Source organism: Gigantopelta aegis, chromosome 3, assembly GCF_016097555.1.
Source record: "Gigantopelta aegis isolate Gae_Host chromosome 3, Gae_host_genome, whole genome shotgun sequence".
Classification (NCBI taxonomy): Eukaryota; Metazoa; Mollusca; class Gastropoda; order Neomphalida; family Peltospiridae; genus Gigantopelta; species Gigantopelta aegis.
This window is the reverse complement of record NC_054701.1, coordinates 42,780,152-42,808,088: the sequence shown is the minus strand read 5'-3', so window position 1 is coordinate 42,808,088 and position 27,937 is coordinate 42,780,152. Positions and strand designations below refer to the sequence as shown.

General features: G+C 36.7%; 1 protein-coding gene across 1 annotated transcript in view; it reads left to right on the top strand.

Annotated features, from left to right (window-relative positions):
- LOC121368073 overlaps positions 1-20,520 on the top strand; it is a 32,702-nt gene extending 12,182 nt beyond the window's left edge. Inside the window, exons 2-7 of the mRNA XM_041492603.1 lie at positions 11,318-11,493; positions 12,535-12,591; positions 13,531-13,603; positions 14,305-14,439; positions 15,170-15,253; positions 18,457-20,520. Of these exons, the coding sequence (XP_041348537.1) occupies positions 11,318-11,493; positions 12,535-12,591; positions 13,531-13,603; positions 14,305-14,439; positions 15,170-15,253; positions 18,457-19,673 (1,742 nt within the window). The 3' untranslated portion in view covers positions 19,674-20,520. The remainder of the gene's footprint in view (positions 1-11,317; positions 11,494-12,534; positions 12,592-13,530; positions 13,604-14,304; positions 14,440-15,169; positions 15,254-18,456) is intronic.
- The last annotated feature ends 7,417 nt before the right edge of the window (positions 20,521-27,937 follow it).

Genomic DNA, 27,937 nt, shown 5'->3' with positions numbered 1-27,937 from the left:
CAGTGTCACCAGCTGCTGGGGTTTTCTCTAATTAACCTCAATTTCTTTTAAATTTAAATTTAGTTTCATCAAATTTATACTGTTGAAACTCCAAACGTTAAAAGTGTTTCAGTGCAAATCTGCATGTAGCTGTATGTGCATTCAATATGGTTACGGGGTTGGTAGCCCAGTTGTTAAGTGCTCATCTGGTGTGCCTGTTGGTGAACCCTTTGGGCTATTTCTCGTTCCAGCCAGTGCTCCACAACTGGTGTAACAAATTCCATGGTATCCTGTCTGTAGGATGCTGCATTTAAAAGATCCCTTGCTGCTAATCAGAAAGAATAGCCCATTGAGTGGTGGCATTGGATTTCATCTCTTATTATACTTGTTGTTCTTCACCATACGTCCGATGCTGTATAACTGTAAACAAAGTGTGTGGAGTGCATTGTTAAATAAAACATTCCTTCTCAGTGTTTCAGTCCCGGACCAGACCCTATCCAGAGGCAGGGCCCGGGATGGAATGCCTGAAACCTTAGTGGTATATGGGCATGTTAAACCTACTCTCTCTCTCTCTCTCTCTCGCTCTCTCTCTCTCTCACTCTCTCGCTCTCTCTCGCTCTCTCTCTCTCTCTCTCGCTCTCTCTCTCTCTCTCTCTCTCTCTCTCTCTCTCTCTCTCTCTCTCTCTCTCTCTCTCTCTCTCTCTCTCTCTCTCTCTCTCTCTCTCTCTCGCTCTCTCTCACTCTCTCTCTCTCTTTCTCTCGCTCTCTCGCTCTCTTGCTCTCTCTCTCTCAGTGTTTCTGCCAGAAAGAAATTTTTGGGTATGGCATTATGAAATCGAATATTTACAAAAATGTGTATGCTGAATGCAACTGCAGTTGATACAGGGTATGGGGGAGGGGGGGGGGGGCTCCCCCTGAAAGAAAATGGGGTTAGTTTTAGGGTTAGGGTTAAACAAAATCATACCTTAATGATAAAAGTTATTAATTTGGTCAAAAGGTCAACTTATAAAAAATTAAATCTGCAAAAACTAAAATTGGGTATGGCGTCATACCCATATTACCCTCCAGTAGAAACTCTGCTTCTTGCTTCAATATGGTTACACCATGACTGGTATATCAAAGGCTGTGGTATGTACTACCCTGTCTGTGGGATGGTGCATATAAAAGAACCCGTGCTGCTAATCGAAAAGAGTAGCCCATGAAGTGGTGACAGCGGGTTTCCTCTCTCAATATCTGTGTGGCCCTCAACCATAAGTCCGACGCCATATAACAGTAAATAAAATGTGTTGAGTGCATCATAAAATAAAACATTTCTTTCTTTCAATATGGTTACTTCAACCTTTTGGCCTATGTCATCGTATACTCAGTTCATCTGGACATATATTCTGCTGCATGTTGCATGCAAGAATATAAGGTAATCCAGAGTGTTCATTCTTTGTCTAACCCTAACCCTGACCCGGACCCGGACCCGGACCCGGACCCGAACCCGAAACCTAACCTGAAGCCTAATGTTTGAACTGAATAAATAATCAGGTTAAATCTCTTACATCTATTCCAGGGCAGGACATAGCCCAGTGGTAAAGCATTCGCTTGATTCGTGGTCGGTCTAGGATCGATTCCCGTCAGTTGGCCCATTGGACTATTTCTCATTCCAGCCAGTGCACCACGACTGGTATATTAAAGGCCATTGTATATGCTGTCCTGTCTGTGGGATGGTGCATATAAAAGATCCCTTGCTACTAATTGGAAAGAGTAGCCTATGAAGTGGCGACAGTGGGTTTCCTCTCTCTATATCAGTGGGTTTCTTCTCTAAGACTGTCAGAGTTTATTTCTTATTCCAGCCAGTGCTCCACAACTGGTGTAACAAAGGTCGTGGTATGTACTATCCTGTCTGTGAGATGATGCATATAAAAGATCTCTGGCTGCTAATTGGAAAGAGTAGCCTATGAAGTGGCAACAGTGGGTTTCCTCTCTCTATATCAGTGTGGTCCTTAATCATATGTCTGACGCCATATAACTGTAAATAAAATGTGTTGAGTGCATAGTTAAACAAAACATTTCCTTCCTTCCTTACTTTTGTCAGAGTTACCAAATGTTTGACATCCAATAGCCGATGATTAATTAATCAATGTGCTCTAGTGGTGTCATAAAACAAAAACAAACATGAATCTATTCAAAACTTGGGCTGCACATTCATTTGATTCAGTACAAACCAAATCCACAAGTTGGCATTTACTTTTATTTCTGTTTCGTGGTCTGTTTTGTTGTCTGTTTCGTGGTCTGTTTCGTGATCTGTTTCATGATCTGTTTCATGGTCTGTTTCTTGGTCTGTTAGTGACAAAAAAGGGTTCAATTAACTTCTAGCCATATGTGACTGCCCTCGGTGGCATTGTAGTTAGGCCATCGGTCAACAGGCTGGTAGGTACTGGGTTCGGATCCCAGTCGATTTTTAATCCAGATACCGAATCCAAACCCTGAGTTAGTGCTCCACAAGGTTCAATGGGTAGGTGTAAACCACTTGCACCGACCTGTGATCCATAACTGGTTCAACAAAGGCCATGGTTTGTGCTATCTTGCCTGTGGGAAGCGCAAATAAAAGATCCCTTGCTGCTAATCGGAAAGAGTAGCCCATGAAGTGGCGACAGCGGGTTTCCTCTCAAAATCTGTGTGGTCCTTAACCATATGTTTGACACCATATAACCGTAAATAAAATGTGTTGAGTGCGTCGTTAAATAAAACATTTATTTCTTTCTAGCCATATGTATTTGTTATAAGAGTCAGATAGTATATGTTATCATATGAAGGCGACCAGGGCTGTATTCAGCCAGACCGTGCAGAAAAATGTTTTACTAGACTGATTTATGTGCTTCACATTAAACCATACGACCACACTGGGGACCAATCACTGTCGCTGAATACGAGGCTTACTCTCATCTGTTTACTACTCAACCTATGCTAGTGATGTTTGCAGAAACATGTGTCAAGTAAAGCAAATGCATTTACTGTGTTCAATGAACAACAAATCTGACTGTAGTCATGCCTTACTGTGGTGATGTATGAGATATCCAAATTGCATGGGGGTGGAACGTAGCGCATTGGGAAAGTGCTTGCTTTGTGTGCAGTCGGTCTGGGATCGATCCCCGTAGGTCGGCCCATTGGGCTATTTCTTGCTCCATACAGCCAGTGCACCATGACTGGTGTATCAAAGGCCGTGGTATATACTATCCTGTCTTTGGAATGGTACATATAAAAGATCCCTTGCTACTAATGGAAAAATGTAGCAGGTTTCCTTGTTAAATGTTTGACATCCAATAGCTGATGATTAATAAATCAATGTGCTTTACCGGTGTTGTTAAACAAAACAAACTTTTTTTTCTAAACTCCATAGTTCCATTGGTCAACTGTTGCACAAATTTAAGATGCCCACAAATTGTTTATCAGGGCATATGTTTGGTAATAGCGAAAGTTGAGTAGGATGTTATTACGGTTTGGTAATAGCAAAAGTTGAGTAGGATATCATTACTGTTTGGTAATAGCAACAGATGAGTAGGATATCATTACTGTTTGGTAATAGTGAAAGCTGAGTAGGATGTCGATTACCGTTTGGTAATAGTGAAAGTTGACTATGATGTCGTTACTGTTTGGTAATAGCAAAAGCTGACTAGGATATCATTATTGTTTGGTAATAGGGAAAGCTGACTATGATATCATTATTGTTTGGTAATAGCGAAAGTTGAGTAGGGTGTAGTTACTGTTTGGTAATAGCGAAAGTTGAGTAGGGTGTAGTTACTGTTTGGTAATACTGAAAGCTAAGTAGGATATCATTACCTTTTGATAATAGTGAAAGTTGAGTAGGATATCATTACTGTTTGGTAATAGCGAAAGTTGAGTAGGATGTTATTACTGCATGCAATCAAAGCACCTTCAGTCGCCGGTGTGTCACTGATTACCTGTTGGAATCCACTGCTAGTTTAAAGCACATCAAAATGTGCATTAGAGAAACTGAATTTGGTATATTAAGATATTAATATTCAAACATGTCAAAGTGAGCACACACTTTAGTCATGTTAGTCTCAACCCTTTCTTTGGGAAAATACACACATGTATAAGACCTTTAATGAATGATAGTTTTGCATGTCAGTAGTACATAAATGAATGACCATGCATTAATATTCACACAATGGTAGATTTTGTTGAAGTTTCAGATTTCCCTATCTGTATCAAGCCTTGTGATTGGTTTTTAAAATCAGTCTCATTGTTTGTGTTTGCGAGAAATATATGTATGTATATATATATATATATATATATATGTACCCATTTCATTAATGGGTGTATATATATATACATAGACATGTACATATATTTCTTGCAAACACATGCAGTTGTATTGGGTTGTTTTGTTTCTTTAAAATCCTGGCAATGTTTATCAGTGAAACTGACAGTGATGTCTAAAATATAATAAAAGATGAAATGGTCTTGATATGAATGGCTCCATCCACCCCCCACCCCCAGATGAAACAATTTCATTTCTTTCTTTTTTGTGTGTTCTATTTTGAGATGATTCGTAACAAAAGGAAGGAAAGCGTTGTTTTTTGATTGCATGGTCTGACAGCTATAGTGGGTCTACCAGTAGATCTAACAGCATTGCGTGGACTCCCATGTCCAGGTGACATTTCATCTATAAATAACAATTTTAATATCAACCAATTACACTTCGCCTTTCATAGCAGTTATGAAGTTTTGATTGCATGGTCTGACAGCTATCTTTCATAGCAGTTATGAAGTTTTGATTGCATGGTCTGACAGCTATCTTTCATAGCAGTTATGAAGTTTTGATTGCATGGTCTGACAGCTATCTTTCATAGCAGTTATGAAGTTTTGATTGCATGGTCTGACAGCTATCTTTCATAGCAGTTATGAAGTTTTGATTGCATGGTCTGACAGCTATCTTTCATAGCAGTTATGAAGTTTTGATTGCATGGTCTGACAGCTATCTTTCATAGCAGTTATGAAGTTTTGGATGTCAAATGTCTGGTAAGTTTTGACAGGTCATATTAGAGGAAATCCACTATATTTTTTCATTATTAGCAAGGGATCTTTTATATGTACAGACAGGACAGCACATACCATGGTCTTTGATATACCAGCCGTGGGCTATTTCTCATTCCAACCAGTGTTCCACAACTGGTATAACAAAGGCTATGGTATGTACTATCCTGTCTGCTGGTACTGGAAAACTGTAGCCTGTGCAGGGTTTCCTCTCTCATCTAGATGTATGTGATCCTTAACCATATACCCCATGCTATATACATGTAATCATAAATAAAATGGGTTGAGTGTGTCATTAAATAAAACATTTCTTTCTTTCCTTGCAAAAAAAATGGCCAGGATCTTTTTTGTATACACTTTGTGATAGATAGATTTTTGATGTACTATTCATGGTTGGAATGGGAGAAAAATGCTGAGTCTATCAAGAGCAATTAGTCCTGTGAGTCATCAAACGTCAGATGAGTGCTCTACCACTGAGCTACATTCTGCCCCTGTGATAATATCTGGAAAACACACACTGTGTAATAAAAGTTTGCTACCAAACCCAGAAAGATTTAAAGCACTGAAACAAAGAACGTTTTTTTTAGTGCAACTGGAAGTATGAAAGGTAAACATCAACCTTGAAACCAATAACAGTGTGTAGTTGCCTTGATATTACAGCACACGATACTGTTATCTGTTACATATTGTTTCTTGTGTCAACATCTATGATTGGCAGCTGATATAGGCTCCACCCAGTTGCTTTTTTATTAGATGCATTGTAGCGGGGCATAACTTGAGCTGTGTGACAGCAATAGTAAGACACTGTTTAAAGTTCTCTGGTGAGTTTTATTAGGTTTATTTATTTATTTATTTATGTAAAGAAAATGTGTTTGGATTTACATTGTAATGAGAACTAGAGTTGTCATATTTGTGTATCTCTACCTCTGCCTGCCTCTCTCTCCCCCATTTACCTACTTGCTTGTCTTCCCATCTCTCTATGTCTCTGTCCCATTCCTCTCCCTCCATCCCTTCCTCCCCTTCTCTTTCTCTCACTCACCTCTCTGTCTTTATCTCTGTCTCTCTTTCTGTGTATGTCTCTCTCCCTCTCCATCTCTGTCTTTCTGACTTTTTCTGTCTCTGTCTGTCTGTCTCTCTCTCTCTGTCTGTCTGTCTGTCTGTCTGTCTGTCTCTCTCTCTCTCTCTCTCTCTCTCTCTCTCTCTCTCTCTCTCTCTCTCTCTCTCTCTCTCTCTCTCTCTCTCTCTCTCTTTCTCACACACATACATGTACACACACACATGCATGCATGTACGCACATGCACATACACACACACACACACACACACACACACACACACACACACACACACACACACACACATACATACACACACACCTTCCTTGTTCAATTAGTAACTACTGGTGTCATTTTTATTGGTAACTATGAGTACATTTGGTATTGATAATCTTGTGCTACTGTTTATTGATAAGAATATATCTGAATTACATGTATGTGATTTATGATGGTATAAATTACATTTTAAATACTCAGAAGCAAATCTCTTGATACACCAAATATGGTTTCCATAATGTGCACACCTAATAGTGGATGTATTGTTTTGTGCTGGGGTGTTCTTAAACACTCATTCATTCAATCCATAATGTGCATTGATGTGCTTTGAACTGGAAATGGATTCCATGATGTTAACCTGTTGACACACTGAATGCTAAATGTGCATTGAAGTCAGTGGTGTAGAAAGGTGCCAAAAAGGGGGGGGGGGGGGGGGGCACACTTTTATATTTACACTCTTTTACACTATTATAAAGCAAATATAAAGCAAAATATCTGAAAAGTGGGAGACAAATGACAATTTTAAAGTTGAAGTTTGTTTTGTTTAACGACACCACTAGATCACATTGATTAATTAATCACTGGCTATTGGATGTCAAACATGTGGTAATTCTGACTCGTAGTCATCAGAGGAAATCCACACATACCACGGTCTTTGATATACCAGTCGTGGTGTACAGGCTGGAATAGGAAATATCCCAATGGGCCCACTGACGGGGATCGATCCCAAACTGACTGTGCATCAGGCAAGTGCTTTACCACTGGGATACGTCCCACCCCTGACAATTTAAAGTCACCTCCATCATTAATATCACTTCATCACAATTGGCACAAATATACTTAAGTAAATCTTATCAAAACATTATTCTCGGGTATACAGGTCTTGTTGGCTTGTAACAAATGACCCATTGACTGCAAAAAAAATATGTTAACCAGGTTAATAATCATAGTGGTAAATATCCAATGAGTTTATCCACAAACAGATACGGAATGGTTTTGGAGTGAATTAAAAAATAGAAAAAGTTTGTTTTATTTAATGACGCCACTAGAGCACATTGATTTTTCATCTTATCATCGGCTATTGGACGTCAAACATATGGTCATTCTGACACTGTTTATTCAGAGGAAACCCGCTGTTGCCACATAGGCTATTCTTTTAGGACAGGCAGCAAGGGATCTTTTATTTGCGCTTCCCACAGGCAGGATAGAACAAACCATGGCCTTTGTTGAACCAGTTATGGATCACTGGTCGGTGTAAGCTCAGGGTTTGGAGTCGGTATCTGGATTAAAAATCCCATGTCTCGACTGGGATCCAAACCCAGTACCTACCAGCCTGTAGACCGATGGCCTAACCATGATGCCACCGAGGCCGGTGGAGTTAATTAAAGTGCTTTACAACCAAAGTTGGTGTAGCAGCAACTGAAAGTAACTGTATTTCTGATTGAAGCACTTTGAGTGTTTGGTGTGTGAATCGTCTAGGTTAACTGTAAAAATCAGAGATGGTAAGAAAAAACAAATATCAGAATTATAATGTTTAGAAGACAGAAAAAAATATACATGTAGCATTGTGTCTGCACTTTTTCTTGAAGAGTTGCTATTTTCAATCTCCTGCAATACAAACAAAATCATCAGTATAAACCTCAAAATTAATACAAAATCAATCATTTGTTTTTTAATTATAAGATGTCTTCTGTTATGCGGTCGACATAATCACCTTTATGAATTAAAACCAAGAACAGAATTTTATCGCCATAGTTTTTCATGCAGGGGAGCTAAACTGTGGAACACACTACCTTCAAAGATAAAATATTCTCAATCCCTCGCGTCATTCAAATCCAGTTATTTTAAGCACTATTCAAATAATAATCAATTTTAAGATATACCTTTGTTGTTGATTTTGTGTTTGTTAAAATAATTATGATGTATTGAGTTATCGCTGACTCAAGCTTCTTAACAAATTGATTTAAATATTATTTATATATTCATAATATGTGCTATTGTTCCTCATGCTGTACATATTACATGTATGTTGATGTTGTTTCTTTGAATGTATGTATGTATAATATCATGTATAGATTAGAGAGGGCCTCATGGGAGACCAGTCACCTTGTACTGAATGTGTTTACCCTCTGAAAATAAAGAATTTTATTATTATTATTATTATTATTATTATTATTATGCAATAAACAGCTGAGCAGCAGCATTTGTTTTTAATTAAAGTTTAACACTGAAAATGTCAAAGTCTTTTGCCCCTCTAAAGTTATGATTGTCTAGTTCTGAAACTAGATGCAGGGATTCTCAGGGGCAATTAATCTCCACAATATAAAACAAAAAACATCTGACAATTTGTTTTTTTCTGAATTTTATTCTCTATTTTTTTTATTACAAATATTATTAAAGTCTAGAACTGAAAATTTTAAAGTCTTGTTTTGCTCCATTAAGTTTTTTAATCAGTACTTCTAAAACAGGTGATTCTGTGGGGCAGTTTCCATAAATAGGGAGATGTGTTTAAATTTATTTTGAAGCCGCTAACTACATACAAGAACTGTTCCAGCCAAGACGCCTCTTGTTAAAAAATTGAGATCCAAAGCGCATTGATTTCTTTGTCCCATTTAATATCTTGACCTAGGATCTTTGATGCAAAAAAGAAAATGTAAACAGTGCTCATGTTACATCTTAAGACGCTGTTTAGTTGGAAGAGCTCTATGCTGGGCTGAAACAGCTGTTCTTTTGGATATCAGAAATACTTGACATGAATATGAGGGGGTGATTCTTCAAGGTACTGGGCATTAAAGTATATGCTCAGACAATTAGCACATGCCGTTCGATGAAAAGAGCCAGGTGTATGCAATCTTTTATATTAATTATTTTCTCCTATCTTTTTTTTTTTTTTTTTAAGAATTATAATAAACTGCAGATAATTGCCTTTTATTTTTCATCTCCTTTTTTTTCATTAGTTTTTTTTTTTTCTTCTTTTTCCTGTCGTGGTTTTTTTTTCTTCTGAATAATACTGCCTATTTTTTTGTTTAATTTTCTTACATGCATAAAATATACCCTCTTTAATTATATCAGTACAAAGTAATGTTCATGTATATTAGCTGATTTAAAAAACAAATTTTATTTGGTTTAAACAATATTGGACTGTTAACACTACTGGTATATAAAGTATATCTATTCTAGCATCACAAAGATAGGGGGGGGGGGGGACAACATAGCCCAGTGGTAAAGCACTCGCTCGATACACAATCAGTCTGGGATCGATACCCGTCAATGGGGCCATTGGGCTATTTCTTGTTCCAGCCAGTGCACCATGACTGGTATATCAAAGGTATACACTACCCTGTCTATGGGATGGTGCATATAAAAGATACCTTGCTGCTAATCAAAAAGAATAGCCCATGAAGTGGCGACAGCGGGTTTCCTATCTCAGTATCTGTGTGGTCTTTAACCACGTGTCTGACGCCATGTGACCATAAATACAATTTGTCTGACACCATATAATTGTAAACAAAATGTGTTGAGTGCCTTCATTTCCTTTCTTCTTTCACAAAGATGGAGCACAAAAAAATGGATTGATATATATATATATATATATTTTTTTTTTTTTTTTTTTTTTTTTTTTTTAACATATATATATATATATATATATATATATATATATATATATATAGCTGTTAGCGATAAATGTCATTTTTGGTGAGTGTTGGTACTTGAAATACCAAACGAGCATTTAGCAGTTATAAAACTGATGGCTTAACCATTATTTCACCAAGACTTTTTCTACCACTGAGTTATTAAGTTCTGCTACTGAACCGGGTATGATATGGGCAAGAACCATAGTTGTCAGCAAGCCATGTGTGTCGCTTGCACTCAGCCTGTAAGTGTAGATAAAAGATATTCTATTGTATATGATATATGACACTACGATTGACATTTATGATCAAAGTATGATAGTTACTGGTCTGAAGAATGCATAATTGTATGTGCTGAAATGTGAATGAGTCACTTTAATATGGCTTTAAAAGCAAATAGTTTGTCACTGATGCAAAGCGCAACTGTACACAAATCAGTCATGTAATTTTTTCGGCATATATACACATGTACTTTTAAAACCTGTTATATAGATAGTTGCGCATTATATAACCAGGGCCCCATTCCGCAAAGCGATCTTAGCACTAAGATCACCTTAAGTTCATATGTCAGCTATGCAGTTACGCTTCGTGGAACGTGGCCCAGGGGCCGAATAGGCTAAGTCTGTTTTTCTTAAACGCAGGTGTTTAAGTATTGTAAATGTATGTAGTTACAAACTCAGGTGTTTAAGTATTGTAAATGTATGTAGTTACAAACGCAGGTGTTTAAGTATTGTAAATGTATGTAGTTACAAACGCAGGTGTTTAAGTATTGTAAATGTATGTAGTTACAAATGCAGGTGTTTAAGTATTGTAAATGTATGTAGTTACACACGCAGGTGTTTAAGTATTGTAAATGTATGTAGTTACAAATGCAGGTGTTTAAGTATTGTAAATGTATGTAGTTACAAACGCAGGTGTTTAAGTATTGTAAATGTATGTAGTTACAAACGCAGGTGTTTAAGCATTGGAAATGTATGTAGTTACAAACGCAGGTTTTTAATCATTGTAAATGTATGTAGTTACACATGTGTAAGTCTAAAACAGGCTTTGTAAATTTGGCCCCAGATGTTTGCAGTTTGATCACTGCTATAGCCTATAGTCCAGTTAACCAATGTCCAGTGACTGGTATTTCAAAGGACATGGTACGTACTGTCCTGCTCATGGTAAAGTACTTATAAAAGATCACTTGCATGCTGTTGATGGGAAAATGTAGAAGATTTCCTATTTGTCAGAATTACCAAATGTTTGACATTCATTAGCCGATTAGTCTGGTGTTTTTGAGCTGTTTCACTTCATATTGATATATAACTGTTAATTTCATTGCAGGTTTCTCGTCAAGCATGGGCCCCAAGGATCTGTGGAGCCCGGTGTTCCGGATGACTCCGAGAGATGGAAAGGTGTACATGAACTTCAGTCCACCTTTCAAAAACGCAAAATACCACGAGATCTGTCTCGTGCCTCCCGACTTGTTTGCGTGTCTGAAAAGAAAAAACATTACTGATGTAAGTCTATTACTATTTAATTTATTCATTACAACTAACTTCATTTTCGTGCTTACATCCAGTTACGGTTCAAGCATGCTGTCCTAGGCATACACCTCAGCTATCTGGGCTGTCTGTCCAGGACAGTGGGTTAGTTGTTAGTGAGAGAGAAGAGGGTGTACCGAAGTGGTTTTACACCTACCCAGTGAGTCGTTAAAACTCGCTCTGGGTGGGAGCCGGTACCGGATTGCGAACCCAGTTCCTACCAGCCGTATGCCCAATGGCTTAACCACGGCGCCATTGAGGCCGGTAACCACTAGATTTCATTTCAACTTATTTTCATGCTTATATCCAATTAAGGTTCAAGCATGCTGATCTGGGCACACACCTCAGCTATCTGGGCTGTTTGTTCAGGACTGTGGGTTAGTTGTTAGTGAGAGAGAAGAGGGTGTACTTTAGTGGTTTTACACCTACCCACTGAGTCATCAGTTTGGGTCATATGCTGTAAACCAGGGGAAAAAATGCATATATATAAATTTTGTATTGTTTGTATCCAACTTCATGTTGCTAAATTTATATGTGAGCATTATTTTTGTTAAATATGCACATTGAAGTTGTTTGCATTTGGTATTTGGTATTTAACATTTTCACCTATGGGATTCTCTTTGGCAAAGTCCAACCTATTTAAAATGGATTTTACCTCACACTAGTTTTGTGAATATAAAAAAAAAATAAAATTTATTAGGAATTAAAGTGAAGTTTAAAATAATTGGTGCAAGTGGGAATGTGCAGTTTGTTGCAACAAGGGGTGCAGTGTTTTACACCCCTCATATTAAACTGATAGGCATGCACTGTAACAGTTGTGGTCATCCTCAACCCCTCAAAGCCAAAAGTCTAATTTATGATCACCATATAATTTTATATCACTGCATGTGTGAAAGAAATATATACAATGTCTTGCAGGATTATAAAAATCATTTCAAATAGTAAATTAAAATAAAAATAACAGGAAATTAGTGATTATCTTCTTCTTCTTTTTATCCATGTTTTTTTTTTTTTCAGCCAAGCCAAGAAATTATTTTCAATGATGTCACAGGAAACGCATCTTATGAAATTTGGGTAAGAAATAGTTAGGGCTGATCCAACAATCAGGGCCATAGCTAGGATATTTTGTTTGGGGGGGGGGGGGGGTAACTGAGTAGTTAATAGTCTAAAACTCCTTTTCTTTAAGTTTCTATAATGCTTTCCAAATTTTTTTCTGCTAGCTACGGCCCTGACAGTGTATTACTTAGGAGGGTGGGAAGTATTATATCTATTTTTGCATAATAAATTAACACTTTTGGTATATTAATTTTGCTTTAAAACAATTCCAAAAAAAAATAATACAAAAGAAAAAAAGAAAAAGAAAAAACACCAGTTACACACACACAGACATAAAACAAAAACAAGAACCCCCCCCCCCCAAAAAAAAACCCCAACAACAACAACAAACAAACAAAAAACAACTTCCCTCAAGCCACCACAGCCTTCCCAATTCAGTGATGCCTCCTATCCCTCTCAAATATATATTTTAAAAACATAAACAGCATCTAACATCATCTTTTTATAATTGCACTGGGTAGGGTTTTTTTAACAGGTATAAAAATATATTGATGGCTAACAACCACTCTTTAGGAAAATCAAAGTTCTTAGCTATTTCTTTGTTCCCTTTTTAAAAATATAGTAAATGGAGCGAAGCTAATTATTTAATTAGAAAAATTTCTATCTTTTTTTTCAGACTTTTCTGAATTTTGTGAAATGTTAAAACTTGTTTTTCTGAAATCAAAGACTTTGGACATAGTCAGTTCTGGTTGTTAGTCTTTGATATTTATTTATAGAAAAATATTAACAGTCACATTTTTATATTATATTGATGCAAGAGATTATATTATATAAGAGGATTTCATAATTCATTCATTATATTTTTCGTAATTTATAGTGTTTATCGGTAGTTTTATTTAGTATTTGCATTATCTCAATTATATTTTTACCATGTTTTTGTAACTTTTGTTTTTGAAGGTGAGACCTCATGGCCCCAATAACAAGGCACTTGACTCATGGGTGAAAAGCCAAATATTTTTTGTTCCACCAGGTAATTTGAATACATTCATAGATTAGCTTGTCTTAAAAGCCCTGACCTAAGATATTAGGCAGTGTAAAATATTTTTGGCTATTAAATGTTTTTGTCTTGCTTTGATGAAGTCAAAAGGTGAGATATAAATATTACTTTTTCTGTGACAGCATTAATTATGCAAATGTTATATATGGGATCAATTAAAATTAAAAGAAGAGTGGGACGTAGTTTAGTGGTACAGCTCTCGCCTGATGCATGATCGATCTAGGATCAATCCCCGCTGGTGGGTCCATTAGGCTATTTCTTGTTCCAACCAGTGCTCCACAACTAGTGTAACATAGGCCATGGTATGTACTATCTTGTCTGTGGGATGGTGGATATAAAAGATCCTTTGCTGCTAATGGAAAAGAGTAGACCATGAAGTGGCGACAGCGGGTTTCCTTCCTCAATATCTGTGTGTCCTTAACCATATGTCCGACGCCATATGATCATAAATAAAATGTGTTGAGTGCGTCGTTAAATAAAACATTTCCTTTCTTGCTTAATTTTTCATAAATAAATAAATATAAAAATATTGAAATATGGCATTTGCAACTATGATATTGCCCTTTAATGTATATTCTGAGTTAACTTGTTAATTCGGTATTTTGTTCAGAACCTATAAAAAGCTGAAAGTTTGTGTGATTGAATTCCCTATTTAATATGATATTTTTCTTCAGAGCCTGTGAGAATGACAACGATGAGACCTGAGTATGAGAAGGAATCTCAGCCCGGAGGAACGATTGCCATGATCGTCGTTTTGTGCATCGTTCTCGCTGTATTCGTGGCAGTGGTTTTATACTTGTGGAAGAAAGGTAATATTGTTTTTGGCTTATATAAATAATAGTTTCGTTATTAACCATTTGTGACACCCAATAGCCGATGTGTATTTTTTTCCGGGGGGGGGGGGGGGGGGGGTCATTAAACATTCATTCATTCATTCATTCATTCATTCATTCTCGGTATATAAACATATTTGATACCGTACTACATCTAATAGACATATTTGATCAGGAAATTTCTTTAATAGCTAATTAAGTGTATATGTAAGAAATTGTGCAGTCTCTATGATGCCATTCTCTTGTTCTGTGCATACTGTTTTAACTTAAAATTTCAGTTGGGTAAGGATTTGAACCTGATGTAAATTGTATTTTATCCGTCATGACCAGATTGAAAGACAAAAAATATGTGATAATATATAGCATGAGATAACTTCACATGGTAAGAAAAATTAAAAGATAAATATGAAAACTGACCAAAAAAAAAGAAATTTCTTTTGGTACATGTATGTTTGTTTCTTTGGGGGAGGGGGGGGGGGTATGTAATATTAGAAATATCTACTTCAAGACATCATGTGGAACCTATTGACAGTTTTATTTTTGATCACTCAAGGTACATGTACATGTACCTTATTTTGATGTCATACACTATAATTGATGACTGCATATTTTGCATTAGGTTTTGGGAAGAAAATACCTATAACTATATATACCATTTGGTTTTGATGTCATACACTATAATTAATGATTGTTTACTTTGCATTAGGTTTTCTGAAGAAAATGCCGACCTGCAGAGTGCCTTACCACCAAAGCAGGAAGACAAATGATTTGGAAACACGAAACAATCAAGGTAACTTTGACAATTTGGCCTGTTACATTGTCGCAAACTGAAAATAGCCAAAGTTTTCTGAATGAAAAAAAAAGGTGGAGTTACTTCCTTTTAGCAAAAGTGGATTGAATTTTTTTTTATGCTTACAAAAATGTTATTTACCGGGAGGATTTTTCTCCTGCATAGGTTGTCAGGAGGTTTGATCAAATACCGGGAGACTCTTGCAGAATCAGGAAGGGTTGACAGGTCTGAACTTTGCTGTTGGATATATAAAATTTAATGTAATCTCTGCACTTCAATTAAGTCATTCTCGCTCCAGCCAGTGCACCACAACTGGTACATCAAAGGCTGTGGTATGTGCTATCCTGTTTGTGGGATGGTGCATATAAAAGATGCCTTGCTGCTAATTAAAAAGAGTAGCCCATGAAGTGGCGACAGCGCGTTTCCTCTCTCAGTATCTGTGTGTAAAATAAAATGTGTTGAGTGTGTCATTAAATAAAATATTTTATTTCCTTCCTACAATTAAGTCAAGTAGGACACTACAGTGTACGTACCACAGTTTTTGATACAGCTGTCAACAACCCATTGGGTTCCCTGAATGGGATTGATTCTCAGGTATATTATTACCAAGGCTTTAGATGGACCAAAATCAAGGTAATTAATATACCTTGTGTCGATAATATGTATACTGAGCGCAAGTAGAAACTTTACAATCATATTTTTTATCGTAAATTATTTTGGAGGAAATCGGTTAAAATTTGCGTTACATAATGGATGATAAAGGTCTTCCCGATAATACTGCATGGGGTGGAGTGAAAACGCACATATTGCCTTTCTGCACGTCTAATGCGCAAAACCTGACAAACACGTGCACAGGGTCATGTGATCAACACAGTGAATGCGTATGCCTTCAAATCAATTCACATGTGTATTGTTTAACAGGAAAACACATTAAAATTTCTGGTGACAAATTAGTGACTGAATGCTACGCCTCACAAATGCAGAACGTGAGCGTGCTGTGGGTAGGCTGCACGCAGGACAATCCGTTGCGGCAGTTGCTCGCACACTAGGATGCAGCCGACAGACAATTCATAATCTCAGAACCCGTGTGCAACAGACAAGTGTAGTGGCGGATCGTCCGAGGCCAGGACATCTGCGTGTGACATCACACCGAGAGGATGGACGCTGATGGCAGGGTACGGGTGTGGCATAGACCGCGAGAACGCTATGCGCAGTGTTGTGTTCAGGAGGTCGACAGATTTGGTGGCGGCAGCATAATGGTTTGGGGTTCATTTTGTTCCCATGGTTGTTCCCGATTGATTGTCGTCCAGGGCAACCTCACTGCCGCACAATACCGTGATCAAGTGTTGACACCGGAACTGCTGCCGTTCATGCAACAACACGGTCCAGGATTGACATTTCAACAAGACAACGCAACACCCCATACAGCGATCTTGACGCGCAATTTCTTGCGAAACGCCGGTATCAACGTCATGGATTGGCCGTCTCATTCACCAGACCTGAATCCCATCGAACACATTTGGGATGAATTGGGAAGACGACTGAGACAGCAGGTCAACCCACTGCAGACCCTTCAAGATCTTGGGCAGGCACTGATCAACCAATGGTGACGACTTCTGGTACGGATTTTCAGAGGAGTTCTTCAGTCGATGAGAAGACGTTGTGCGGCTGTGGTGGCTGCACGAGGCGGTCACACGCGTTATTGACTTCAGAATGTGCTACGATCTCATCATATGAAAATCGTTTTGGGGGTCACATGACATCAGGCGGTAATACGCAATAAATTGATCCCCACATCAACTTGTGTCAATCTGTATTGCTTCTCAAATGATATCGACATCCTTATATAGCAGTTTTATAGTCATGCACCCTGTATTTAATGTGTGCGGTCAAATTTACGCAGTGTAAAGTTTCTACTTGCTCTCAGTATACAGTGTATGCTCAAAATAAACACAGTCAAATTAAGTACAACGGTGCTGAACTCAAAACATTTCACTTGAAAACCACTGAAATATTAAGCTTTAATTAGATTAAAATAACTCTTCAGCAGCTGTTAATATTTGACTGCACTAAACCTCCTGTCCCGAGTTAGTCCCCTGATCATATCGGAGACCTGACTTGTGATAGGCATGTTCAGAATCTCTGTGGTATATGAACACGTTAGAGTGGTATAGTTACCTACCTACCTACTGCACTAAACCTCCTGTCCCGAGTTAGTCCCCTGATCATATCGGAGACCTGACTTGTGATAGGCAGAGCCCTCAAAAGTACCCGGTCTCCGGCGGCAAATCGCCGCCTGAAACAGCTTTTGCCGCCGCCTACTTTTCGTTGATGGTAAAAAAGAGGCCATGAGAATGCATCTCAGAGGTTCGATTTTTCAAATGTTTCTAGGGGAGGGCCCCCAGACCCCCCGCTTTGCCCCCTGCTATCATCACTGTTGTAGCCTGCTACTTCTTAAACTATTGAGGGCGCTGGATAGGCATGTTCAAAATCCCTGTGGTATATGAACACGTTAGAGTGGTATAGTTACCTACCTACCTACTGCACTAAAAAGATCTTACAGTGCTCTGAACAGATGGAAAAAAAACCCTGTTGCATCCAAATTAATGAGATGTTAGGTTTTAGATAGGTCAGTAGGTTTGTTGTTTCTTTCTTTTAGAGACCATTCACAATTAACAACAAGTCACAAGCATACAAAGAGTTCTCTCTGTTTTTGCTATCCCCATCCCAACCCTAAACTCTTCAAAAGTTTATATTAAAATGTACTTCTTTTTTTTGAAATATATAATTGGTTTAAAAAATTATATTCCGACATGAATCTAGTTTGTACCTTGTAAAAATTATAATTGTGAACACTGTTTATATTCTTGTGTTTATTATACTGGGGAAAAAAGAAGAAAAAATAAAGAAGGAAAAAACTAAAGAAGAACATAATGGCTGAAAGAAAAATTAATTGTTTAGGTTGCTGAAGACAATTTATGTTAAAGACTGAATTAATATTTTCGTTAAAGTAATTCTGGAATATATAAATTATATAGTTAAAAAACATTATAAGTTAATATTTTCATTATTATAATAGTAATAAAATCTCTACGGAAATAATATATATATATATATTTAAAAACATATTATGAGTTAATATTTTCATTATAGTATTAAATTCTACTGAAATATAAACAAAATATATTTTATTTTTTCCACAGTGCCTGTATTTCCAATATACTACCCTGAAAGCGATATCTACCTGAACTGCGTTGAGACGAGTATTGACATATTTTGCAAACATGGCGGCCTGGACATCAAACCATACAGTGAGACCGACTTACGAAAGGCTTCGCAGGCCCACACGGACAAGTGGGTTGATGTGCAGGTGAAGAATAGCGTGATCCTCATCTTCTACAGCCACGCGTTACTCAGAGTCCTGCTCAACCAGACCGAGCGCAACAGCCACACATACGAAGCAATCTGCCTGAAGGCTCTCAGCAAGATAAACGAGCTGAACAACGCCGGGGCCAAAATTGTCCCGTTCGTCGTCAGCTTCGGTCTGGAGACCACCGAGGAGATCGATCTGTTCCGGAAGCAGATCCTCTCCATCGATGTTATGCCGCTGTTCCAGCTGACCCACAAGAACGGAAGTGCTCTGAAGTCGGTTGACTTCGACCGGCTGGTCCACAAGGTGCACAAGATGTACTCGACGAAGCACATGACGACCGTTCACCGAGACTGGGAGATCAAGGCCAGGAAGCTGCTGGACTGCATCAAGAGGCTCATGGACTGTCCCAGTTACAGTCCCGAGAGGAGAACCATGGAAACGGAAAACGACAGTGACAGCCTGGGCGAGGAGAGAACTCCGATGGTCAAAGGTGTGGGGGCTGGTGCGGGGGTAGTTACGGGAAAAGCGAGTTCGGGCGTTGTGAGAAACGGCGGGGTCATCCAAACTGATCTCAGTCCCAAGAAGAGACATCATCATAGCCCAGTGAAGAAGAAGAAAAGCCTGAGCCCCATCTCTATAACGAACGGTTACGTGAGGTTCAGTCCTCACCCCACGGGACAGGTCGAGGTGGGTGCCAACAGAACAGTGTCCAGCGGCTATATGTCCATCGCTCCGCACGGCAACGGATACACCCACAACTTGAACTACAGTCAGCCGGACGACTACGGGAACCTCAATTACAATTCGCCACCCATGCGGCGGGATGATTCCTACATGAGGCCAGACAATACGTGCCTGTCCATGCAGGCTGACGGCTTGCCCTATGAGATTGTGGCGCCACACGGAGAAGCTGGTGGCTTTGAGATGATGCCTCACGAGATAGATCTGAAACATGTGTTCTTTGAGCCAGAGATTCCCGGCTCAACAGACGTCAGTATGACGAACCTGCTGGAAGGTCTGGTCCAGGTGAATCAGCAGTCGTGTTGAGCAGACACTCTTGACAATCTCATTGGGTCAGTCGGCAATTTAGTATCAGAGTACATCACGTGAATTAAAGTGGCGATGGCAGATTTGTATCATGTAGTAGTTCATATCTAGGAGTCAATTGATTGGGGGTTTTCTCGTTCCAACCAGTGCACCACAACTGGTCAAAGGCTGTGGTATGTGCTTTCCTGTCTGTGGGAAAGTGTATATAAAAGATCCCTTGCTGCATTAAGAAAATGTAGCAGATTTCCTCTATTGACTACGAGTCAGAATTACCAAGTGTTTGACATCCAATAGCCGATGATTTCATATCTAGGACTGACAACATGGACCCATTGTTATAAAACTTTTACAGTCTAGACTCAAATCTCCAATGACGTCACAAGCATGTAATTCATGTGGCGTTGCCATAGCGTTTCAGGCTATGTTAGAGTCTTGAGTTTTGACTCTAAAAGTTTTTTAAGTACCAGGCCAGATCTGGTAGCATGTTTGTCCAAAGTTTCCAGATGAACATATTTTAATATTTTAAAAATCAGAAAAGATAGCAGTTTTATATATTTACTCAAATAATATAATAGCTATCCAAGTTGGGGGTTTTCATATTAAGACATTTTAACAGTTAATTATATGGGGGAAAAGCTGTTTTATATATTTACTCAAATAATATAAAAGCTTTCTAAAGTCACTGTTTTCAGATTAGACTATTTTAACATTTAATTACATGTATCTAAAATGAAAGCAGTTTTAACCTTTAAAACTTGCGTAATTATTAATTACATTAGATATCATGTATTTTGTACAAATTAAAGGGACATACCCTAGTTTTTAAACACTAACGCATATTTTGGACTATTATAACCGTTTTTGATAACTTAAATCATACTTTACTTAGATTTTATTGTTTAGATTATCAATTTCCGTACATTCGAAGTGTTTTTGGTCATCCTGGTGTTTTTAATATCACAAAATGCATTTCTCATATTTTTAAAAACGCACGTGCGTCTGAGAAGTAACAATTATGGAGTCGAGTTTTAGTCTATTTTTAGAGGGTATTTCACCATTTCAAAGTCACAGACTAAATGTTTCACTCAATTGTAACTTTATCCAAATGTGTTACAGGTTTGTAGATTAACTAAACTTAGTGTTAATTTTCACGGGTTGAAACTAGGGTCTGTCCCTTTAAGATTTTAAAATATAGACAATGAAGAAATATATCATCTCTGTTACTGCCACTTTAAATCACGATGATGTGTTAATTGTAGGGCTGTAATGTGTTCTTTTGTTAATTGGCGTGAGTGTGTGTATTGCGAAAAATGAATGACTGTTTGTTTTTGTGTTTTCACATAAAATGTGTTATCTTTTTGTCAAAGCAAAAGGTTGTTAGTGCTATTTATTATACTTGTTACATATTATTAGTTATTGAGGCCATTGCAACAAAGGTGATGCTGTTGATGAATTGTTGTATAGATTTACTGTGCACATTTTGTTTGGTCTGTTTACATACCTGAAGGTACCAGAAGTGGAGGTTGGAGGGTGTAAGGAACACCGAAGCAGAGGCAAATATCAACAAATATTTATATATTATAAACATGGTAACCATTGGCCATGTGTATCAGGTTCCAAATAAATTATTCAAGACTCCAAATTCTGCATTCTGTGTATCCGGTAATTGTTAACAGTGTGAAATATTACCAAAATGAGAATGAACTGTTACCTATAAGCATTTATGTCAATAACTCTAGTTTTGTTTAACAAAAAATTCTATTTTTATGTTTAGATTTTAAAAACATTGGCCGAGATATAAATAAAACAGCTATAGTAAAGACTGTTATCTGCTTATGGAGTTTGAAATTATATTTTCCTGATTAGTTCATCCTACTAAACTTGCGCCCGCTTGATGAGCGATTGATCTAGGATCGATTCTCGTCGGTGAGTCCATTGGGCTATTTCTCGTTTCAGCCAATGTTCCACAACTGGTGTAACAAAGGCCGTGATATGTACTATCCTGTCTGTGGGATGGTGCATATAAAAGATCCCTTGTTGCTCATCGAAAAGCATAGCCCATGAAGTGGCAACAGTGGGTTGGTTTCCTCTTTCAATATCTGTGTGGTCCTTAACTATATGTCTGACACCATATAACCATAAATAAAATGTGTTGAGTGTGTCGTTAAATAAAATATTTCCTTCATTCCTACTAATCTCTGTATTAATTGAGTATTCTTTTGTTAATCTATCTCAGCTCGTTGGAGATCCATTTTGTATGATGTGTGATGAAAAAGAAATCAACAAAATATAATTTCAAACTCCATGAGCATAATAACTATGGGAGAGCCACTAGTATTGCTATTTGATGTACAACTTGACCAATGATTTTACAAACTGCACATAAAAATAGAACATTTTTGTTATTTTGAAAATGGTTTTCTTTTTCTTTTTATGTCAAGCCAAAGTGGAATCATACATAAACAATAAACAATTATACTGCTTATTATTTTTTACATCCACCTTTCACACCTTTCAATTGTATCTCCGAACTTTCAACTTCTTTCGCTGTCCACCTCCACATCCCAGTCTCTCATTTTATTTTATTCTTCGTACATATTTAGAAGTGTACATAATGTATCAGTGAACACCTCCCCCCACCTTTTTATGTAATAACTTAACTCCTCCCCTCCCCCCTCCCAGAGACATACTTTATAGATTCCCCTTATGAATGACCCTGTTGACATGTACTAAAGCTTTCTAAACCTAATTGTTGTAAACCATATGGATAATAATGTAGTACCGGTAAGTTTGTATCGTGCCTTGTGCTATCAGTATGCTCACAAAATTATATGTTTGAAGCTGTATTGTAGTAAAATTCACTTGTTAAAACTTTTGACTTTAAAAATAAAAATGTTATGAATTTATATGAAGTGTAGACTGTTTGACCCAGCCTAATTGTGAACAGTTTTTGCACAAGTTGTTGACTATTATGTTTTAAAGTTTATTTAATGTTTTAAAATGTTTTAAATTTAAATGTGGAAGAAATAAGAACTACACACTAAGGATATGTTTTACATCACCGTGAATCCTCAACCACAAAATGCAGAGTTTGTCTCAAAATAGTTTTGCACAAATTGTTGAATGTTATTAAAAGAAAATGTTCTGACTTTAGTGGTTATAACATGTTTCCAGGTAACAAAAAACATTTTAATGAGTAAATTACATATGAATTAATTAAAATATTTAATATATATACAGGTATTATATATACAGGTATATATATATATATATATATATATATTATTGTAACCAATGTATCTGGTTATAATATAGTGTTTGTGATAGCTTCCAAATATGTTGGGGTTTTTAAAAAAATGTATAATACTAATTTTAGTACATATATTATAAATGAAATTTAACTTTTATGTAATTTTTATTATAAAATTAAATTTTTATGTAATTTTTTTTTTTTTAAATCGGATTAGAGAAGTAATTAATACGTATGAATTTGGAAGATATATGATAAAAAAAAACCTGATGATAATATTATAATTATAAAGAAACTGATATAATTATATCCAAGAGACATTATCTTCAAAAAAATTATTATTATCTGTATACATATGTGATAAAAAGAGTCCCAAACTAAAATTATTATTATCTGTATACATATGTGATAAAAAGAGTCCCAAACTAAAATTATTATTATCTGTATACATATGTGATAAAAAGAGTCCCAAACTAAAATTATTATTTTTACAAGCTGTACGTGTTTCTTCCTGTTTATGATCTCAAAATAAACATTTTATTATATATAGTAGGCCTATCGTATTTGACATTAGTTTATGTCTGTAACCATGGACTTAAAGATCATTCCATTTCATTTCTGGATTAAATTTATTTTGTTTCTAATTCACATATTTAGTAATTTCAGGCAAAGATTTTATTATTTGATATTTTAATGTGGCCATCTTGTATTTTTATCATTGAAAATGTATGAGTGTGTGTGTGTTTATGTGTGTGTGTGTTTGTGAGTGTGAATGTGTGTTTGTGAGTGTTAATGTGAGTGTTAATTTGTTTGTTTGTGAGTGTTAATGTGTGTGTTTGTGAGTGTGTGTGTGTGTGTATGTGTGTATGTGTGTGTGTGTGAGTGTATGTGAGTGTGTGTGTGTGTGTGTGTATGTGAGTGTGTGTGTATGCATATGTTACTCGTGTGCATGTAATGTTTAAAAATAATATTTTCCAATAGCACAAATACCTATTCAGACTGAGTTTACAGTATTAGCAATGGGGTTATCTCCCTTTATGGTTGCAATTTCATAACATATACCATACATCATGTACGGTACATGCGAATTGAATTCAAATATTGTTTTTATTTTATGTTAATTACATATCTGCACCTAGTCATTCACTACAAAACATGTGCTTCATAGTTCATAGATTATGATTTCGAAATTATAAATGAAAAAAATATTATTATACTTAGCCACGTAGGTGCACAAATATGACAGACATTCATAACATAAGTATGGGAGGAAATATTTCAAAGAAAATATTTTTAATCCTGTCCTCTCATAACAGATCAACAATAATTTGGTATACTTTGCATTACAGTAAAACTGGACATTATATTTTCATGTTCACTGCATTAAAATATTCCATGACATAATAATTTGACTGTCTCCATCACCTTACAATATACACATGTACATGTACATGCATATATATCTTATGTATCGTATGTATTGTACTGTTAGGCCTATATATGATCTCTTTATTGGAGTCAATATTTTCATCTTGTAATAATACATTGATGTGCATGTTTTCCTCAAGATGTTTTTGGGTTTTTTCTGTTTGTTTTGTTTGTGTTTTGTTTTTTAATTATTATTTTGCTATTATTGTTTAATATAATATACTAGTAATGTAATGCATTAATCTTTATTCAATTAATTTTGTATAGAAGTGAAGCTTTTTGGCTTTTACTGGCCAGTGCTTGAGTGATGAATTGATGTAAAGTTCATATTATGTAAAGGATTCATGTTTTGCTACCATTTTATAAGTCCTTGGCCAGAATCGTAGTAAAAGTGACTGTATGGTTACATTTTTACATTTCTTCCTCGCCATGTGAGAGATCAACCACCGTAGATCATTTTCATCTCCGACGTAAAGTACGTTGAAGGTCACTTTTGTGACTTGTGATTGGTTCCTCCATGGTGATGACCTGAGTGAAGTAGGAGTCTTGCAGCCAAAACGTTTGCAAATTTTGTCAGCAGAAGCTGACATCGCATTAAAACTCCCAAGGCAGGCATCGAAATTAATCGAGAATAGTCGTTCCGGTGACCACGAGGTTACCACATACCAAAAAGGTTGAGAACGGTACATCATTCGATCTCCACAACTTGCTTGAGGTGCTTGCATCGCAGGATTGAACCACCTCGGTGGATCCATTCAACTGATCGGGATTTTTCTCATTCCAACCAGAGCACCACAACTGGTCAAAGGCCACGGTATGTGCTTTCCTGTCTGTGGGAAAGTGTATATGAAAGATCCCTTGTTGCATTAAGAAAATGTAGCAGGTTTCCTCTGATGACTATGAGTCAGAAATACCAAATGTTTGACATACAATAGCCGATGATTTATTAATCAATATGCTCTAGTGGTGTTGTTAAAGAAAACAAAACAATCATTCTCCACAAAGGAGTGAGATGTAGCCTGGTGGTAAAGTGCTCGCTTGATGTGTGGTTGGTCTGGGATCAATTCCTGACAGTGGGCCCATTGGGCTATTTCTTATTCATGCCAGTGCACCACGACTGGTATATCAAAGGCCGTGGTAAGTGCTATCCTGTCTGTGGGATGGCACATATAAAAGATCCCTTGCTACTGATGGAAAAATCACCAAATGTTTGACATCCAATAGCCGATGATTAATAAAAAATCACCAGATGTTTGACATCCAATAGCCGATGATTAATAAAAAATCACCAAATGTTTGTCATCCAATAGCTGATGATTAATAAAAAAATCACCAAATGTTTGACATCCAATAGCCGATGATTAATAAAAAATCACCAAATGTTTGACATCCAATAGCCGATGATTAATAAAAAATCACCAAATGTTTGACATCCAATAGCCGATGATTAATAAAAAATCACCAAATGTTTGACATCCAATAGCCGATGATTAATAAAAAATCACTGTGTGCTCTAATGATGTCGTTAAACAAAACCTTTTTTTTTTTTATTCTTCACCATTTTTTTTTTTTTTACATAAACACCTACATTTTGCTGAAATGTGTGCTGTTTAAATATAAATTACCAGTGCACTTCGACTAGTATATCAAAGGCCATGGTATGTGCTACCCTGTCTGTGGGGTGGTGCATACAAAAACATCCCTTGCAACCAATGGTAACATGTAGCGAGTTTCCTCTCTAAGACTATGTCAGAATTACCAGATGTTTGACATCCAAAAGCTGATGATTAATAAAATCAGTGTGCTCTGGTGGTGTCATTAAACAGAACAAACTTGCAGCAAGTGATTTCCAAACATATCTAACTCATTTTCACTTGTTAGTTTCGTTTGGAACCCACTCGTAATATAAATCATCTCCTATGAACACTTGTGTATTCTTCTCTATAGTTAATACAGGTTACATAAGAATAACTTCATTCATTTGTTGCATTCAAGGTTGTTATTATGTGTATAAAGATTATGCACTACTAGTGCTAAGAACTCAAGTGCTAAAATAAACTGTTATGTTTTGAATTATCGGTGATGTTATCTTTACAGGCAATTGATTGTTGCAAGTTACAAGTTACAAGTTACATTCTTAGTGGCAGGTCCAGAGGTACCCCAGGGAATCAGCAAAACTCCCCTCCCCATCCCCTTCATCCTTCCTACAGCTATGCTGTTCTGTCCAGACATTTAAAAAAAAACCCAACAGAATCCTTTTGACATTTGCTTACAAGTAGTCATTACACGAATAAGGAATTAATTTACAAAAATTAAATGTTTTGGGTTTTTAAACCCACAAAAATATGATGTATGCACATTGCTAAACACTAACATTTATCACAAATTATTAAATAAACATAAACATGTTTTGGAAAGTTGCTCACCACTAATGAAAAAATACCTTTTTCCTAAATTCTGTCCTAATTATTTAAGCACAGCCATCTTGTACACGGTGAATTATATATAATCTTGCAATAAAATTCTTTGAAAAATAGGGAAAGAGAGATGATGGAAACCGCAAAACGTTATGAATTTATGCTAAATTGCATTCATATATACGATACCGTAATATATATCTATTTAAAATGTAAAATTATACCCAAGTTTACGGGGGGGGGGGGGGGGGGGGGGGGGGGGGGGGGGATCAATGCTATTTTACATAAATTAAATTACAATATAAATTACATGAACATTTAGTTTGTTTATAGCTAAAATTCGTCTTGGAACAACAACAACAGTCATATTTCAGACATTTTGTTGCTAGGCAACCGTCACTGGATCTGCTACTAATTTGTTAATGTTTTGTTATATATGTATCGTAACTGTCAATGTCACATTGTAAAAATCATAATGGTAAAACAATTGTTATTTGTGAAGCACATGTATACATGTATATATGCATATTAAAATCATGTTATCGATATCATAATATATTAACATGACATTTTATTGTGAAGACCTAAATACAGCTTCATTGATAATCACAATTATCAACATTATCATAAGTGTACAAACTGGGGCATGTTCAGGACAGTGAGCGATCACAGTTCCTCACTATAGACTGGTTTTCTGCACCTAGCATTAAATGAATGCGATGTGATACAAGAAGATGGTACCAATCGAATAGTTTGCGTGTGCTTACCCTCCTGAACACACCCCACCGCATTCTTTTTAATCCCCTACCGATCCCACCAGAGGATACTGCAGGTTTCATCTCCATCCTTCTGTCTGTCTGTCTGTCTGTCCATCCATCTGTCCCATATGTAGTTATCAGGACGTTTTGTTCATAAAACTAATGGATCCAAATATTGAGCTGAAATTTTGTTTATGACTTTATCAGGTACTATTACAGATCAAGTATGACTTTCATGGTGATTTACTCATTTTTGACAGAGTTATGGCCCTTGAATCTAAGAGATACGAAAATGTGTTGGGGCCCGGTATAGGACATGTATCGCTTTAGTAGAACTTTCAGAAAGAATGCTTGTTTGTTTTTGGTACCCTTCTTCTCACTTCTAAAAGCATATATCAAACATGTTGAATT